General features: G+C 49.8%; 1 protein-coding gene across 1 annotated transcript in view; it reads right to left on the reverse strand.

The window, feature by feature from the left end:
* Positions 1–1,693: 1,693 nt before the first annotated feature.
* The window catches only part of WISP1 (WNT1 inducible signaling pathway protein 1), a 38,614-nt gene continuing 21,468 nt past the window's right edge, over positions 1,694–18,839 (reverse strand). The window contains exons 2-5 of the mRNA XM_006879453.1: positions 17,204–17,483; positions 5,885–6,145; positions 3,232–3,425; positions 1,694–1,993 (exon numbers count right to left, since the gene is read on the reverse strand). Coding sequence (XP_006879515.1) covers positions 1,694–1,993; positions 3,232–3,425; positions 5,885–6,145; positions 17,204–17,483 — 1,035 coding nt within the window. The remainder of the gene's footprint in view (positions 1,994–3,231; positions 3,426–5,884; positions 6,146–17,203; positions 17,484–18,839) is intronic.

An 18,839-nucleotide genomic window follows, 5' to 3' on the forward strand; every position in this document is an offset into this window, starting at 1 on the left:
ATTCATCAAAGGACTTTTATCTCTCTGGGTTTCTACTTCACATTTGTAAGAACAGAATTAAAAACAAGGCTGTGTTGCTTCCAATTCATAATGACCCGATGTGACAGACTAGAACAGCCCACTGCTGCCTCCTCCTCCCTCACAGTGGCTGGTGAATTCAAACCAACAACCTTTCCAGAAGAAGCCTGGCACTCAATCCACTGAGCCAGCAGGACTCCTTTGTAAGGGTAGGTAGCCATGGTCAGCTCACAAGGTTGTTGGAAAGTCTTATTGGGTGAATCTAGGTAAAGAGCTAAGACCAATGTCTGGCACAGAGAACCCATTTAAGAAAAGAATTGTTACAGTACGGATGTAGACTTTCCCAGTAAAAGGAAGCTAACTTTGGGGTCTTAGTGGTTCAGTGGCTAAAGTGCTTGACTGCTACCTGAAAGGTTCGACACACCTACCATCACTCCATGGGAGAAAGATAAGGTGGTGCGCTTCCAGAACAGTCACTGCCCTGCAAACCTATCAGGCTAGGAGTCAGGAAAAATGGCAGGACAGTAAGATGGTTTGGGGTTTTGGTTTTTAGCTTCAAACATTTATTAAATACACTTCTGGTTTTAGATACCTGGCAAACCTGCCTTCATAGCAGGAAGCTGAGTTATTTTGGTCATTAGACTCAAAGGCCGTGAAATGGGGTCACGGTGGCCGAATGAGACATATGTTGGGCCCAAACACTGTGGTTCTTTGGTCTCCTGCTGGAGCTACCCCAGGCCATGTGGCATGGACACTCTCTTGTCTGGCCCACCCCCGACTGGGACCTGCCTCAGTCATTCCAATGATGCGATCCCGGGCTTCCCAACAACTCGCATGAGCTCTTCTCCAGCAGGGAGAGGGCCTGGGTGCAAGAAATAGCCTGGTCCATCGATGGATGCCCATTGGTTGGCAGTGACACAAGCAAAGGTCAACAGACCCTTCCCCAGAAGGGGTTCCAATGAGCAGCCCTCGTCATATCCCTGAAATATCAACCGAGGGCTGTTTGTATGACTAGGAATAGACTCTATCAAGTCTCATTCATGAATGGTGGATCATTCAGATGTGAGGACTGACCCTCAACAAGCCACAGCTTGATGGATACAGTTTTCCATTAAGAGAAAAACAAGCCATTCATCTCCCCTGAAAAGTGCTGGATGACTGTAGAGAGCACACACCATTACTATCAGCTAAACCTTTCATGTGTTATGATCAGAATGACCTCCTGGGGCGTCCCTCAGCAGGACTCAAACAATAGAGTATTCTCTTGGCCTGCACCTCATCAATCCTTCTGCATGGACCCAAAGCGGCTGGTAGCTTGGCACCTAAAAGAGGGCTTCGTGATACTGAATGTCTAGCTGGTTCTGTTCCTTGGGACTCAGGAAAGATCCAGCAGAACTGCCAATAACTTGAATGACTGGGTCAATCCTAGAGTTGTAGAGAACTGCAGACAGGCACGCCTTTGGACATGGAAGGCCAGGGAGATCCCCAGACAGTTCTTGGGCATGCCATCATTGGTCATTTAGGCTGTTGGAGATAAAAAAGGAGGCAAAAAGATGAGGATCGGCTTCTAGAGGTGAGTAGAAAGTGGATGAAAGAAGGCTCAGTTGTGGAAAGGTGTTGGCCACAGCGGTCTGGTGCTAGCTCTGGGTGAGGCCCTGAGCTCCTGGTCTTGGGCTTAATTGGCAATTTCTGAGAAGTCTGGGTAGGATTCCAAGTCTGCAAAGATGTCATTGGGGTTCCTACAGCTCAGGTTGCAGAAACAAGCATTGATCCACAGCATCTGGCGAGAGAAGCCTGGCCCATCAGGACACTGGAAGTAGACGTCGATGGTCTTGGACTTGTAGGGGATGCAGCACCTGTTGTCTGTGCAGACCCCACAGTACTTGGGTCTGTAGGAGCGAGTGCTGACACAGCCCCCCAGGGTGAAGTTCATGGGTGCTTCTGGCTGATACACAGCCAGACACTTCTTCCCCGCCTGCAGGAGAGAAGAGGGACTTTCAGTTGGGATGCTCAGGGATCTTCTGCCTTTCTCCTGCCAAACCCTCATATCTCCTTTCTCATGGACTATGTAGTGTTCTACCTGACTTTGTATTCTGTCATCTGTAAGTAAGAAAAGACCCTTGCAAATATAGAGTGCAATGGTTAATAGCTAGTGTCAACTTGGCCACAATTCTCAGTATAATGTGACTACCCGATGTATTGTAAATCCTAGTCTCTAGGATGTTGATGATACAGGATTAGAGACAGTTGTGTACCAACATCATCAGCCTGACCTGATAAAGAAGACACCTCCTCGGGTGTGGCCCTCATATTAAATAGATCACAAAGCCAGCTAGCTCTTTTCCCACTTTGTATCCTGCATCTAGCTTGTCACGTCTGGACTGGAATCGTCCTTTCTTACTGACCTTGGACTCAGCAACTTTCAAAGCCAGCAGTCTGTTGCTTTGCCTGTCAACCAAGGGTTTGTCAGTTTCTGCAAACACTCCTCTCCGAAGGTCTGGCTCTTGTCAGCTTCTATAAGCGCATGAGCCATTTCCTCAAGATAAGCTCTTCTCCCTCCACCCCTCCCCATCTTCCTCTCCCAGGCTTCACTGATCTGGCTTCTCTGGAGAACACTACCTAAGACAGAAGGGTACACTCAGGGCCAAGGAAGGCACTGCCTTTGCTTGGGTTGCATCTCACAGCCCGCACCTCCCTGTCCCTCGTTTCTGCGCCGTTGCCTAGCTACAGCTCAGTCATTCATAGTTTGATGATACTTTCTCAGCTTCAGGGAACCTTCAGCGAACCAAGCTCCCCCACTAGTCAGTGGCTATACAGCACAGACGCCATAATCCAGGGACCTGCTCTACCTGTCCCTCCTCTTCCTCAGCCTTCTACACTCTTTTCCACATACCCTTACAGTGCAGCTTAAGAACAGGGTTGCTGTTGCTTAGAAATAGCCCTTTCCCCACCTTGGGCTGTGGGTTATGACGGAGCTTCTTGGCATCTTCACAGAGAAGCGTGTTGAAGGGTCTCTGGCCTCTCTCTTTGGTGTCCTTGACTCTAGCAACATGGCAGTCATGGAACACTTCACAATGCCCACATCCATTACTGCCTAGCACAACTATCAGGAGGGGGCTGGGTCACTCTCATTTCACCAGTGACCCTGACCATGAAGTTCAGAAGCCAGGCTCCAAGCCAGGTTGTTCTCCTCTACCCTGGGAGCTGACGTACCTTGATGTGCGGGCGGATGTCCACTTCGCACGGCCTCAGATTGCACAGGCGGCTCTCCTGCTCAGGCCAGCAACGGGCATTGGCATTGGACACACGTGTGGAGATGCCCAGGCCGCAGCTGGTGGAGCACAAGCTCCAGGGGCTTGTGTAGGAGATGCAGTTCCTGTGCTGTGGTTCCACATCCCCCATGTTCTCTGTGGGGAGAGTAATTCCCCATGAGCGCTCAGCTCTGTGAGTCCCTGCATGAGTCCCAGTGTCACCAAGCTCAGGGTTAGGGTCCGCAGAACTTAGAGAGACAGCGAATGTCACCCTGGCCATCCCACCAGCATGAGGAGGTTCTCGGGGAGAAAAGACATGTTTTAAATTCCTTTCCTTTCTGAGCAAGCGAGGCAGCGTGGAAGAAGGGAGGGAAGGTGATCTCTGGAGACAGACGGGCATGGGTTCAAATCCTATCTGCTAAAAGCTGTGTGCTCTTGGAGAACTGACTCACACTCTCTGAGCTCAGGCTCTTGTGTAAGACATTAATCTCTGCCTTGTAAAGCTGGTAGACTCAAAGAAGCTGTGGATACGTACTGGGATGGCAGCAGGCAGCCTGCCAGACGGTGAGGATACGAAGCTAAAAAGACCTTGGTTCAGCCTGCAGGGATCTAGTTTATTTGGAGAAGTTCAAAGGCAAATGCTTAGATCTTAGCAGCTGATATTTCAGCTTGGTAGCACCGAGAACATAGTGAATGAGGGGACAAGGGCTTCAGCCCCAGATGTCCTGGGTTAAACTCTTAGCATCACCACTAACCAGCTGAGGCATTTTTGAAGAGCTGGCACACCTGTTTTCATTTCCACCTGTGAGTGGGTATGGTCATCTCCTCTGTCCTCATCAGGCCCAATATAATTGAGCCCAACCAAAGCCCCTATTGTTGAGTTGGTTCTGATTCCCAGCAATCTTCCCCTGAATGTCTTTGTGAGAGGAGACTGCTCATCTCTCTTCTGAGGAGTGGCTGGTGGGTTTGAACGGCTCACCTTCTGTGTAGCAGCCTGGCACACTGCACACTGTACCATCAGTGCTCTTTTAAGGTCTATCTGCTGTGGCTAGGTGTTGTCATGTACGACTCTCTACCCCTTTGTAAATGTCAGCAAACAAGAGCTTTGTGTGGGCTTGCAGCTGGCTAACTGAACACCTCCTGGATGATCCTGTGAATTTGTGCATCCCGGCAGCATCAAGGACTCCTCAGGACCGGACAACGAATTAGAAAAGGGAAAAGTGAGTACACTTGGAACTGAAGAGAAAAGCGGAGGTGGGGCAAGGGAGGAAAGCCAGGTGGAAGGAGGAGGTGGGGAGGAGGGTAAGAGCAGAGGGGAAGGGAGATGGAGGAAGGAGAGAAAAAGAGAGGGGGAGAAATGGAGAAAGAGAATGAAAACAACGGGGAAAGTAGAAGGGAAGAGAAAAGAGAAAGGCAGCAAGAGAGAGAAGGAACAAGGATAGAAGAGGAGAGGGTGAGGGAGGAAGGGAGAGAGACTGAGAATGAAAAGGACAAGGGCCCTGTCCCTGCCACTCTAAGCCATGGGATATGCTAGGGACCCTGGAGAATGAATGCGTAAGTGAAAAACTGAGAGAAGGGGTCAGAAAAAAAGACCAAACCCCTTTGCTTGGGAAGCAGAGGGACTGGTTCCCAGGAGCAGGGGGCAGGGCAAAGCAGGTAAGAGGGGCAAGTTAGAAGGGTGAGGATCTTTGAGCTCTGACCTCAGGGGGTGACAGGCCAAAGAGGACAGTGGACTTGGGTTTCTGGGTGACTGAGCTCATAGGGTTTCTGCATCTCTTAGGTCAGAAAGGGGTCACTGGGTCACTCAAAATGGAAAAGAGGCCCCTAGCAAGGGGACAAAAAGAGGCAGCTCCCCTAGCCACTCTCCGGACCTGCTGCCCTGAGTTTGCAGGGAACAGTTCTTAGGGCTTTCTCCCATTACTTAGCCCTTGCTCTGCCCCCATGCCTTTTATGCTTCGGGCCATTCAGAGCTCATGCTAGGATTTCCATTTCAGACAGGAACATGAGGGCTCAAGGGAGTAGCAGCTTTCCCAAGGTCATACATAAAGTAAGTGGTGAACCCAACCTGTGTCAATTACAGGCCCTCACAGTCCTAGAGGGTCTGATGCCTACACTCAAGGGTTGCTCAGCTACATCTCTCCAGGCCCTCCCACTTCACGCCTAGCCCCGCCCCGCCTTCCGGCACCGCCCTCCCCCACAAGGACCACGCCCACAGCCTGCCCCGCCCTCCCCACTTCATGACCACGCCCCCCGCATCAGGCCCCGCCCTGTGTCCAGACCACGCCCGCCTCCCCCGGCCGCGCCCCTGCATAATAACCATGTCCCATCGCCTGACCCCGCCCCTGCATTATGGTCACGCCCCGCCTCCAGGCCCCGCCCCATCCCTGCATCATGGCCACGCCCCACCATCTGGCCCGCCCTCCTAGCGTCATAACCACGCACACCTGCCGGCCCCGCCCTCCTCCCTTCATGACCACACTGCAGCTCCCGGCCTCGCCCTCACGTCATGACCACGCCCCTTCCTCCAGCCCCCTGCATCATGACCACGCCCCTCCTCCCAGCCCCCTGCATCATGGCCACGCCCCACCACCTGGCCCCGCCCTGCGTGCCCCCACCTGAGGCCCCGGTGTCGCGGGGTGTGGTCTTGCGTGGCCTGCGGGCGTCGTCGTCACACACCCACTGCTCGCAGCAGCGGCCGGGCACGCGCACCCGCCGGGGGTGGCGGCACCAGAGGCGCGGAGGGCGCGTGTGTAGGCACAGCGGCGTGCAGCCCAGGTCACCGTCGATGCACGTGCAGTTGTACTTGCAGCTTAGCTGGAAGGACTGGCCATTGTCATAGCGCACGCCATCCAGGACGCAACCCACGCCGACCACCTCTGCAAACACAGACACACGTGGGGTCAGCGGGTGGGCACAGCTCAGGGCCTGGCCGGGACACCACGTGGCCTCCCCACATCAGCGCCACCGAACCCCCACCAACCTCCCCCAACCTGGGGGGCCCATCGGGCAATGGCAAAGACGCGGCAGGCGTGGCACCGTGGCGCCGCAGGGGCGGGAGTTTGGGGCCCCTGTGCATCAGGAGAATGTGGGTCCTTTATAGCTTAAGCTGTCACCCACTCAAGGAGACCTGGTGGCGCAGTGATTGAGCACTCGGCAGCTAATCAGAAAGTCTGGCAGTTTGAGAAGGCTGGCATTATTAATGAATTGATTTTAATTTTTGTAAATTGTGATTTGAATGAAAGTTTACAAATCTTCCTGTTTTTTCAATCCATTCTTTATGCACATTATATATTGTCATGTTAATTACAACAGACACAACATACATTTCCCCACTTCTTCCTCCGTGAATCCTTCTGTCCTCCCCCTGCCTGTATTCAGGGTTTGGTCAAGTACTACTCTTGTTGGCTTCACACACTGCTGATTCTAGGGATGGAGGGTGTACTGGGTGTTACTGCTGACGGTGTAGCCCCATCTGCTGTTGAGTGAAAGCTGACGGGAGGGGCTGGGTTTTGTTCCCACTTTGAAGAGGATCATAGTCTCTGAGTTCCACCAGTCTCTCTCTGACCAGTAAGGTTGGTGGTATGCGCCCAGCAGCAGGAGAAAGATGTGGCAGTTTGCTTCTGTAAAGATCTGTAGCTCTGGAAAGCCCTTGGGACAGGTGCACCCTATCTTGTAGGATCACTTACGAACTGGAATTGACTCTGTGTGCAACAGCTTTTTATCACCCACTAAGTGTCCCCCAAACCAACCACTGGTCTGGTACCAGGAGAGTCTGGGGCTGCTTGCCCTCTGTGGCCCCCACAGATACATACAAAGCCTGGCATTGACTGATGCTTTTCCCAGAATACTCTACGGTGAGGAAGGCAGGCATGCCACACAGATCAGGGCTCTTTGAAAGGTGTGCTCCATTCATTAATTCCATATGAACCAAGTGCTCTTACTAGGGAGGATAGAAGGAGAATTGATGCCTGTGAGCTGTGGTGCTGGAGAAGAGTATTGAATGTACCATGGACTTCCAAGAAAACAAACAGATTCATCCTGGAAAGGGTTAAACCGGGTGGCTCCTTGGAGGCAAGGATTCTGAGGCTCCGTCTAACATACTTTGGACATGTTGTGAGGAGGGGACCGGTCCTTGGAGAGGGACATCATGCTTGGGAGGGTGGAGGGACAGTGCAGGAGGGGAAGACCCTCTATGAGGTGGATTGATTCAGTGACTGGGGTCATCAGGATGGGTGTGTCGGAGACAGTGCGATTGGCACAGGTCAGAGCAGAGTTTAGGGCTGTTGTACATAGGGTCGCTTATGAGTCGCAAGCGACTCGACGACATATAACAACAACCACCACCACCACCACCAAGTGCTCTAGGATCCAGGGGGCATTATGATTAAAGCATCTGGCCGCCAACTGACAGGTCCTCTGTTCAGGTCTGCTTCTTGGGAGAAACATGTGAATGTGCGTGAAGATTCACAGCCTGGGAGAGTCAGAGGGTGGCTCTGCTCTGCCTACAGGGTGGCTGAGAGTCGGGATCCACTCAGAGGCAGAGGATTTGGTACGAGGATTGTGTTGCATTTAAAGTGCTCTATTCTGCCATGAACCAGAGACAGAGGACCTCTGGAGCTTGTAGAAGGACACCTGGTGGCTCAGAGTTTAGGTGCCCAGCTGCTAGGGGAAAGGTTGGTGGTGTTACCACCTTGTGCTCCAGGGTGGCGAGCTGTCTTCTTAAAGATCATGGCCTTGGAGACCCTCTGCAGAAGGCCTGCCCTGTTTTGTGGGGTCGTGGTCGGTTCAGAGTTTATACTCCAGTGGGATGGGGGCCTGCCTGACAGATGAAAGATATTCACACAGGATGATGGTGACAAGGGCCAGGAGGAAAGTGGAGTCCGAGGGAATTTAGTTGCAAATGTAATTACTTAGGGAAGACCTTATTGAGGTGGTGCTTCAGTAGTGCTGAGGATAGAACCTTCCAGGCTGAAGGAACAGTTGGACATTGGGAGCAGGACACAGTGGATGGGGTCAAAAGGGGGAATGAGTGCAGTGCAGAAGGGAGGAGAAGAGAGACAAGAGCAGCGAGGGCTTCAGGAAGCTGGAAAGCTGTTCCAGTCCAGAGCTGTACCTCACACCCTGCAGGTGCTCAGGGAGTAACTGTTGGATGGATAATTGAATGGTGGAGAAAACACACAGGCGTGGGGGCGATTCTGACACGCAGCTACCCTCCATTGCATTTCCAAGACTGTAAATTTTTACAAGAGGAGATTGTTCATCTTGCTCCTGTGGAGAAGCTGGTGGATTCGAATTGATGACCTTTTGGTTAGCAGCCCAAGAATTTGAGGGCAATGTGCCAGGTAAAGCAGATGGTTAACAATAAGAAACCCAAATGCAGTGGCTTGACCTAGCAAGTGCATCAGCAGGCGTAAGTGTGGGGGGAGATTGTGAGGTGGCCCCCGGTCGGGCAGCATCTCCGTTCTCAGAAATGTACTGGCCACACTGCTCTCAAGACAGATTTACTCATTCTTGGCACCATAAACCCTTTGTAAGCGGGTTAACCTCGATGCCCCGCGATTCTGTAAAGAAGGGCAAGAGAGGATGAAGTGGAGGGGACGTAGGTGGACGGTGCACATTGTCTATCCTTGTGTCTGACGCAGCCCTGACTGTGCCCTCACTGCTGGAGAGGATGTGGATGCCTGCACCGAAGGAGGAGTGGGCTGAAGCCCAGGTCCCAGCCCCTGGCGTGGGAACTTAGACGAGGTCAGCACTGGGCGCCTGGGAGTTCCTCCAGCACAGTGGTTCTCAGCACTGGTTGCACGTCAGAACCAGCTGGGGCCCTGTTCAAACTCCTGATGCCCACAACATGCCCCAGATTACGGGTGACACCCACATCTCATGTGTTCCTTTGTGTCACTCCCCGGGCCTGTGCATTGTGCAGGCAGGTTGCGGAGCCTCTGGGTCTCCTTTCTCCTGGGAGTTTGGCCGGGATCCGGGTGGGTAGAGAGAATTGTGCCTTTGACCAGCTGTCCTGTCAGAGTCTTGGAAGAGAATGGAGACCAGTGATGGTCACAGTGTGGCTCCATGTGGGGACCCAAGGGCCCCCTCCTGAGTTTCCCTCTTTCTAACCAGCTGTCTTGGTCATCTAGTGCTGCTATAACAGATCCCACAAAGAGATAGCTTCAACAAACAGGATTTATCCTCACAGGTTAGGAAGCTATAGGTCAAAGTTCAGGACACCAGCCCTCTGGAAAGGCCCTCTCTCTGTTAGTCACGGAGGAAAAGTCCTTGTTTTATTCAGCATCTATAGGTCTAGCTCTCCCAGGAAAATTTCATGTGTTCAAGCCTTCTCCTGTGTCAAGGAGTCTCATGTAATGTGTGCTCAGTCCAAAAAGTCTCACTTAGTTTCTCCTGTTTCCTGGTGACCCTAGGGGAGCTTACTTGTCTCTCTTTTTGGCTCTTGATCCTACTGGCCACACCCTAGCGAACACCCTTTACATCCAGGTAGGGCTGTGATGGGATTAGGAAGTGTGCGGTTCCACCCTTAATCATGAGTTTCTACTCCCTTACTGTACAGTCTTGAGGGCCCAGGCATGGAACTAGACCAATTCCTTCATTTCAAGCTGACTGTGGATAAGACCAGAGAACCGTGATTAAGAATCAATGGTTAAAGATCTGGCTGCTAACCGGAAGGTTGGTGGTTTGAACCCAGCAGCCACTCTGCAGGAGAAAGAGGAGACAGTCTGCTTCTGTAAGAATTTATAGCCGTGGGAACCCACGAGCAGCTCTACTCCCTCCTGCAAGGTTACCTGCTGTTGGAATCAAGTTCATTATAGTGAGCTCGGTATGTTGTTGTAATGTGTCATCGAGTCACCTGTGATTCACAGCCATCCCAGGTACATCTCTGAAGCCTGCCCTATCCTGAGGCAATCATCATCTCCGACAGACCCAATCCACTTCTCTAGTCACCGAGTCAATCCATCTCATCCTGGGTCTTCCTCTCCTGCACTGTCCCTCCACCCTTCCAAGCAGGATGTTCTTCCCCAAGAACTGGTCCCTCCTGGCCATATGCTGAGAGTATGTGACACAGAGCTTCAAAATCCTTGCCTCCAGGGAGCAGTTTGGTTTCACCCTCTCCAGGACAGACCTATATGTTCTAGCAGTCCATGGTATGTTCAACACTCTTCTCCAGCACCACAGCTCAAAGGCATTGATATTTCTTCTATCGTCCTTAGTCACTGTCCTCTCTGATGCATAGCAAGTAAATGCAATGACCATGACCTGTATTAGGTGCACCTTAATTTCCAGACTGTCACTGTTACTCTTCAGTACTTGAGAGAGGTCACTGATGGCACACCTTCCCAGTGCAATTCATCTTTTGATTTCCTGACTGCTGGTGCCAAGAGTGTTGATTATGGGACCAACCAAGCTGAAGTTATTAACAATCTCCAATCTCTTCTCCACCTATCATGAAGCTGCCAATTGGCCCCGTGGTGAAAATCTTTGTTTTCTTGATGTTGAGCTTCAATCCATATTGAAGACTATCATTCTCGACCTTCTACAGCAAGTGCCTCCCGTTCTCCTTAGTTTAAGGAAGCAAGGTTGTGTCATTTTCATAATGCGGGTTGTTGATGAGTCTTCCTCTAATATCACTTCTCCATGTGGAAATTAAAATAAGCAAAAAGTATTCTCTTAAGATACAGCCGTTGGTCTCTCCCTGCCTAGAGGAATGAAGGAAATCTAAGATAGATACCTGAAAATAGTTAGGCTGGAGAACTACTGGGTCACGCCACCTCCATCCTCTATGACTCTGAGGACAGAGGAACCAGATGATGTCCAACTACCACTGCCAGCCACTCCGAGAAGGATCAAAGGAGAGGGTCCTGAGTAGAATGTAAGAAAAATGAGACTATAATTCAAACTATTAATAGTAAAAAAAAAAAAAAAGACCGGGCTTACCGGCCTGATGGAGACTGGTGGAGGCATCGAGGCAACGACCCTCAGCTACTCATCAGGCCTGGAACTAACCCCATGGTTCAACTTCAGTCAATGTTTCAGGTCTGTAATGTGAACAGCTCTATCGTACATAGAAGGAGAAGGAAGAGATTAAGGTTGTTAACAGTTATAGCTTGCTTGGCTCCACAATCAATACTTTTGGCACCAGCAGTCAGGAAATCAAAAGGCAAATTGTATTAGGTAAGTCTTCTGTCAGGGACCTTTCCAGAGTACTGACAAACAATTATATCAGTTTAGAGACTAAGGCACACCTGATATAGTCCATGGTCTTTGCAATTACTTGCTATGCATCAGAGAGCTGGATATTAACTAAGGATGATAGAAGAATTGATGCCTTTGAGTTGTGGTGCTGGAGAAGAGTCTTGAACATACATTGGACCACCAAGAAAACAAATAGGTCTGTCTTGAAAAGGGTAAAACCAAGTTTCTTCTTGGAGGCTAGGATCTTAAAACTTCATCTCACAGACTTTGGACATGTGGCCAGGAGGGATCGGTCCTTGGAGAAAGACATCATTCTCGGAAGGGTGGAGGGACGGCGCAGGAGAAGGAAGGTCCCGATGAGATGGATTGATATAGTAACTAGGGCAATGGGGGTAGGTGGATCAGACTCAGTGAGACTGTCTCAAGACAGCTCAGGCTTGAGTTGTTGTGCATAAGGTCACAATGAGTAGCAGGCAACTTAATGGCATATAGCAACAACAACAACAAAGTGAACAGTAACCCCAAGGGGTATACACGCCTCAGAACAACCAGCTACACAAGATCAAAAGAACAGAATTTGTTCAGGGATAAAGTTTAGAAAGCAGGAAAAGATATTGTTATTAGGTGATGTTGAGTAAGACTCATAGCCACCCTGTACACAACACATCCACACCCTGTCCTATCATGTACCATCCTCCTCATCCCTGACACATGGGAGCCTGCTGCCACAGACACTGTCTTAACCCATCTCACTGATGGTCTACCTTTCATTCTCTGACCCTCCACCTTTCCAAACGTGATGTCTCTCTACAAGGAATAGCGCTTGTGCAAAGTATGTAAGATGAAGCTTCACCATCCTTGACTCCAAGCAGCACTCTGGTTGCACTTCCTCCAATGTTTTTTTATTCTTTTCGCAGTTCACAGGATATTCAGTACTCTTCTCCAACAGCACAACTCAAGGACATCGATTCTTCTCCCGTTATCCTTATTCATTGTCCAACTCTCAGATTCATAGCAGGTGATTGGAAAGCCAGTGGCTTGAATCAGGTACACCTTAGTCTTTAAATTGGCATCCTTGCTCTTCAGGACTTTAGAGTAGTCCCTGGTAACAGACTTTTCCAGTGCTCTAAGTCTTCAGATCTCCTAATTGCTGGTTCTAAGGGAATTGAGTGTGGAGCCAAGTAAAATGAAATTGTTGACAATTTAAATCTTCTCTGCATCTCTCATGGTGTTGCTAATTGGCCCAGGGTGAGGATTTGGGACAAGAAGGAAAGATGGATGGAAGAGCAAGGGAAGACGTGCGAAGGAGCTGTTACATCGTGGAGATTACAGTCGGTATCACGACTCAAAATGTACTGCATTTGCTCTGTAAACTTTTACCTAAATCACAATAAAACGTTGCAAACCACAAAAGCATCCAGAGACGTTTTAGGCTTTTGTGCGCCCCTGCTGCTGGCTGCCATGAGGAGTCAGTTTCCTCATGCTCTGTAAGTGGTGTGCCCAAGGTCACGTAGCTAGAAAGTGGCAGAGCCAGGATTTCGAGCCAAGTCTGGCTGCCTGGAAATTTCTCCATCCTTCCTCCAAACCGCACTGCCCCCCGAGTCTGACCCAGCCGCACTAGCTTCGGGCAGTGTTTGTGCAGCTGAAATAGCCCAGCGGTTGAATTCAGAGGTCACTCTCTGCCCGTAATCATATTTAGTTTGGCCCATGGAGCAGTTTTAGAAGAACTCTTTGGCTGCTCTGCCAACATTTATAAATCATCTCTACAGATCCAGCCCTCTGGTTCTGGAGGAAGACGAACAGACTGGACAAGCCCAGGTTACCTTTCTCCTGGGAGTGATGGGCTGGGCCCTGCAAGGGCTGACCACCAATAGCCAAAGCTTTTTCATGAATCTCTTAGCCACACTCCCCACTATGTTTTCTATGAAACCTGTGTGACAGGGCCATGTGTCTCCACCCGCCTTCCATTTCCCAAACACACAGGACAGGTTTGAGCCGGCTGGGGACTGTGGGTTGGCTGAGCTGGCCATCTAAGAGGCTGTCCATGAACAGAATTTCTCTCCCCCTGCTCTGGTCAAGTGGGGGCTCCCTCTCCATTGCCTTCAAGCTTAGGGACTTCTATTTTTCTCAGAGGAACATCTCATGAATTCAGACGCTCTAGAAGCATTTCTGAAAATATGCTCAGCAGCAAATATCTTCAGAGGAATGTGTGTGTCCACATGCATGCAGCTGATGTTTGCATGTGTGATGTGTTCATACGTATGTGTGTGTATATGTCTGTGGTGAGGTGCCTGGCAAAAAATTTACCTGAGAGGAAACAATCAGGCCTAGTGTTTAAAAAGTTTGAAAAGTAAAGGCTTCTTATGAAAGCATCCTTTTAAAATTGGTGGTGGGCACAGACATGTAAAGGCTCTAAGAAGTCCTGCAGTACTCTCTTGCCTTTATTTATGCCGATATGTACAAACCTATATCATAAGTAAGTTTCCTGGTAAGTGTAACATCCCTTCAAATCTCTCTCAAGACCACAAGTGCTTCAGTTGTCTTTTGTTCCTATAGCTTTTGCTTTTTGCCTCCTCTGAGCTCGTTCAATCGCTCAATAAGCTTTTGCTGAGTTCATAATTTCTCTTGCATTTTAGGCATTTGAAGATGAATTTAAAATTCCCGTGCACTTGGGAATCTGATAGCTTAAGGGAGAGACAGATTTTAGTTGTCATTTTTTATAACACAATTTATTGATGTTATAAAAAAATGCTGCCCCATCCCCAAGGAAAGCTGTAGCATGTAAAGGCTCTGAGAAGACTTGAAGAACCTGTTTAAATTTGTTTATTCTGTTATCTTTAAACTCTTATGATCAGGGAACCTTTTGGTAAGTGTAGTACCTCTTCAGGTGTATCTCAAACTCAGATTTGTTTTGTTTTTCCGATGAAAGAGAGGACGTATGGACTGGTGAACTAACTCAGTCCCATAAGGACAAATACTGTATAAAACCATTATTGCAGAACGAGTATAAGGATCCAAGGGGGCAGGGTAGGCAGGGATTAATCATAGGGTCATACAGTTTGATAGGCGGCTGAGTGGAGGTGGAGGAAATGGCAAAGGTCTGGTGTGAAAAAGAATGTATTTGAACTTTCTAAGTAAATCAGTGTAAAATAACAAAATAAAATTTAAAAGAAGAGAAAAGAAATTGCACTGCCAACCCAAAGATACACGGTTCAAATCTGTCAGCTGCTTCACAGGAGAAAGATGAACACTCTCTTCCTGGGAAATTTACTGCCTCTGAAAACCCACTGGAGGGTTGGCTCTGGGTCTGTTCTGACTCCAGCGATGGGGAGGGACTGGGGAGGAGAGAGGCTGCAGTGAGTGAGGTGGGAGTTTTAAGAGGTGAGGGGTAGGAGGGGTGCAGACGAGCAGGGCAGCTGGCTGTCTAGGGCCTTTGTGGGGAGAGGCCTGACCCGCACACTCAGTCTAGATTCCTTAGAGAATGCCTCTGAGGACGTGGGGCCTGGCACACAGGCAGTTCTTGGTAGAATTGCAACAAGCCCAGAGAGCAGAGGCAGAGCCCACACTCTATGCCAGGCGCTGCCATGCTGTGGGTTCTGTCTCATAGCGATGCTGTGAGGTGGGACAGTCAAGGCTGCCGTGTTCACAGGTGTGAATGCTGCTTTCACTGGCGGGTTTAAAACCACCAACTTCCTAACATGAAGCCGAATGTTTTAACCTCTGCACAGCAAGGCACCTAGCAGTGGTAGAGGGGACTTAAATGGTAAGCCAGAGTCGTGTAACTGGAAATGTAGTTGCACTGCTTGAAGGCTGAGCCGTTCTCTACGTGTGGGATGAGGAGAACGCGTGTGACTGCACAGATTAGCTCATTACTCTTTCTTGTTAGACGTGACCATGTGGACCTGACCTCATCAGGACCCGAGTACAGCAGCCTGACACTGTCTGGGCTCAGGCCACCCTCATAGTCTCCTGTTTACGCTCACTGCCACACCCACTGTATCAATCCTTCTCACACGCGCCATCTGCATTGCTGGTCGTCTACTTTTCTCAGCAGTGATGCCTTTTCTGAAGGACTGACCCCTTCTGACAGCTTGTCACAAGTGTGTGAGGTGAACTCTCCACATTCTTGCCTCGAATAAGCTGCCTGGCTCTTCCAAGACAGATTTGTTTGTTCCTCCAGCAGTCCACGGGACATTCAGTACGCTTCACCAATCCAGCAATTGCTCTCAAACTTGACTGGTGCATGAGAGCCACCTAGGAGTCTTGTTGAAGGTGTGGACTCCCCAGCTCCAGCACCAGAGGATTTGCTCTTACAAGTCTTAGGTGGGACTCAGGAATAGCATCTTCAACCCACACATCACATAATTTCAGGCAGGTTGTGCTTTGAACACAAGGTTTTATGGGCTAATAATGGGCTCAGTAAAAGGAAAAGTAGAGGGGTCGAGGAGGCCAGGTGGGTTCTTGCAAAGACAGAAGCAGATGACTTGGTGTGACGTTGAAGCACAATCCAGTGTTAAACATTGAGTGTCTATAACTTGTCCATGAGTCTCAAATGGGATTCCCTAACTTGGAAATTATGCATTCACCTTCATAGGCAACCAGGTCCCAGGAAATGCAAGGAGTTTGATGAAGATGAGAGACGATACTCTCATGTCAGTGTATAATGGGGTGGAGACAGAGTCCTGGCTACAGGAAAGCCGACTTAGACCTGGTGAGCCTGTGAGTTGATGGGGCTCTGTCCACCTTGGCGGAAGTTGACACCTGCGTCACGTGTCTAGTCATGGCTCTTCATCACTCTGGGCCGAGTGTCTTGGAGGGATCAGTGTCAGGTGACTCAAGCCACGGGAACATCAGTCCAGACAAAAGCAAGGGCCCAGGAAGTGTCAGGACAGAGGTAGCTAAGAGGGGAGAGGCCACGTAAAAAAGCAAACATGCAAGAAAACACAGCTCCTCTGCCCCTACGACACGAGATGATAAGTTAAGAGTCCAGATGAAACAAAGGCAACTAGGAACTCTGGGAAACACAAAAAGCTTTATGAGAAAGGAAATTCAAACATTTACAGCATCCTAATATCATAAACATGGATTCTTGTATAACAAAAATTAAGACCATAGTGTTTGGAAGCGAGAAGAAGAGAATGGTATTGAGAGGAGCTAAGTTATCAGTTATTATATAAGAATGTGAATAGATTATCCAAAATTGATGTCTCAAGCTGGAAGGACACCACAGCACACAGATACTAGATAGTAGAAGCTTCCAGAAGAAATGCTAAGCGCTTTGAGGCACTGTGACGACTGGAAGGTGGGCGGGAGGCGGGACGGACAGTTGCAGACAACTGGCTTTTGTTCTGTCAAGACTGCCTTTTCTTCAATCACCTCATTTGCATTTATAATGTTGTGAGACCGTCTGGAGCTCTGCAGGGCCCCGTGTGCCCCGGGAGGTCTTGGGCATCGGGCATCGGGTGCCACCACTCACAGGACAGAGCCAGGCTGAGGTCCCTGCCTGGTGTCCCCTCTCTCCACGGTCAGTACAGAGAAACTTTCCGGGTGGAGAGACGAGCCATGTCTGGGGCCAAGAGTGGACATCCCCCCTCTAGAAAGGACCCCACCTCTGCCTCTCACTGGACTGACGTGTGGGGATGCCACCCCGGGGAGGGCTGAGGGGCCCAGGGAGAGCGGCTGGCTAGCACTCGGGGTGTGGGGGGTTGTGTGGAAGGGCCGGAGGTCTGACTTACGTGCACACAGTCCTATTGCGTACCTCGGGCGGTCCCCGCTGTAGTCACAGTAGAGGCCCCGGTGAGGGTCACAGACGGCGGCCTCTGTGCAATTGTCCCCAAGCTGCTGGGCACACATCTTACAGCACTCACAGCCGTCCGTGACGAGGCTGACCCCCAAAGGGCAGCGAGGCGGGGACGCTGGGCACTCACAGGGCCATTTGCAGAACTGGGGACGCACGAATGTGTCGTCCAGCGGTGCTGGGGTGAAGGCCATGGCCGTGGGGGCAGGAGTGAGGGCCTGTGGGGAGAAGGGAGGTGGTGAGGGGGAGCTGCTGGCTGAGATTCAAGGCCCCAGGGAACCACGAACGAGTAGCCAGGCTTCTTGGGGTTCTAGATGTTTTAACGAAACAGTGATATTGATTCTCATTAATACAGTAGTGATATTCTAGAAAACCAAACCCAAGTGGACACTTCCATCAAGTCAAGTCTGACTCCTAATGACCATGCAGGAGTGAGTACATTTCCCCACAGGGTTCCCCAGGAGGCAATCTTGGGTGGGGTGCTCAGGTGGCCTGGTGGGTAGGGAGTTGCACTGCTAAGCCTAAACCATGGGATTGGAATCCACCAGCTGCTTCTCAGGAGAAAGATGGACAATCTCCTCCTGTGGGATTCACAGCCCCTGGACTTAAAACCCACTGGAGGGTCAGCTGTGATTCAGTTCTGGTTTGACCACAAGGAACAGCGGCTACCTTTGCACGGTGGACTGCTAACATCTGTCTCCGAGGAGTGGCTGGTGAGTTTGGACCGCCAGCACATATCACCACTGCATCATTGTTGTGGTTGTTGATTGTCGTAGAGTCGAGCACGACTCATAATGACCCTGTGAACAAAAGACCTGAAGCCTTTCTATAACTATCCTCATTTCTCAAAGTGCATGGAGCTTCCAGAGGCATGTTGTTTAGGAAGTAGATGCCACTCCTGCTTCCAAAACGTCATCACTAGAGCTCCTTTATATTCTATTTTATTAATAAGTAATTTCTTTTGAACCCAAGAAACTCATTAGGTGGCTTAAAATATTTCTTAACCAACAGCCATGGCATTGTAGTCTCCCGATGTTTTAGTTTTGTTTGGTTTAGAGCAAAAACTCTCTATTTGTGAAATTTGTGGCATTAAAGTTGTCTGAAATGAAAAAAAAAACCAAAACCAAAAAAACCAAAAACCAAACCAAAACAAAACAAGTCATTACAAACACCAAATTAGCAAATCCTGAACCATCACTCTGAGAAGAAACACAGGGTTAGATTTTGACAAGTCACAATATTTTTGTTAACAGTAAGGGTTTCTGTTTAAAAGCACCGACTCAATGCAGATTGTTGGATTCTTAGCACTGAATTCGAGGGTGCAGCACAATGGCTGAGCAAAGCTGACCTAGCACACATACTTTCTCCTTAAAGCACCACGCAGCCTTGTTTGCCCCCCCCACACACACCAGTACCAGATGGTACAGCCCTGCGCTTGGGACCCATCACAGCAGAATCACCGCCAGAAAGCAATAAATGCAAAACATGCATCACTAAGTCATCTGGGGAAAGACAGACTTATCCACAATGTGAAAGCTGAGACAGGGAGCAAAGTGGGCAGGGGAAGGGGCTAC

Source organism: Elephantulus edwardii, unplaced genomic scaffold (genome assembly GCF_000299155.1).
Source record: "Elephantulus edwardii isolate Elephantulus edwardi_28Jun2011 unplaced genomic scaffold, EleEdw1.0 scaffold00003, whole genome shotgun sequence".
Classification (NCBI taxonomy): domain Eukaryota; kingdom Metazoa; phylum Chordata; class Mammalia; order Macroscelidea; family Macroscelididae; genus Elephantulus; species Elephantulus edwardii.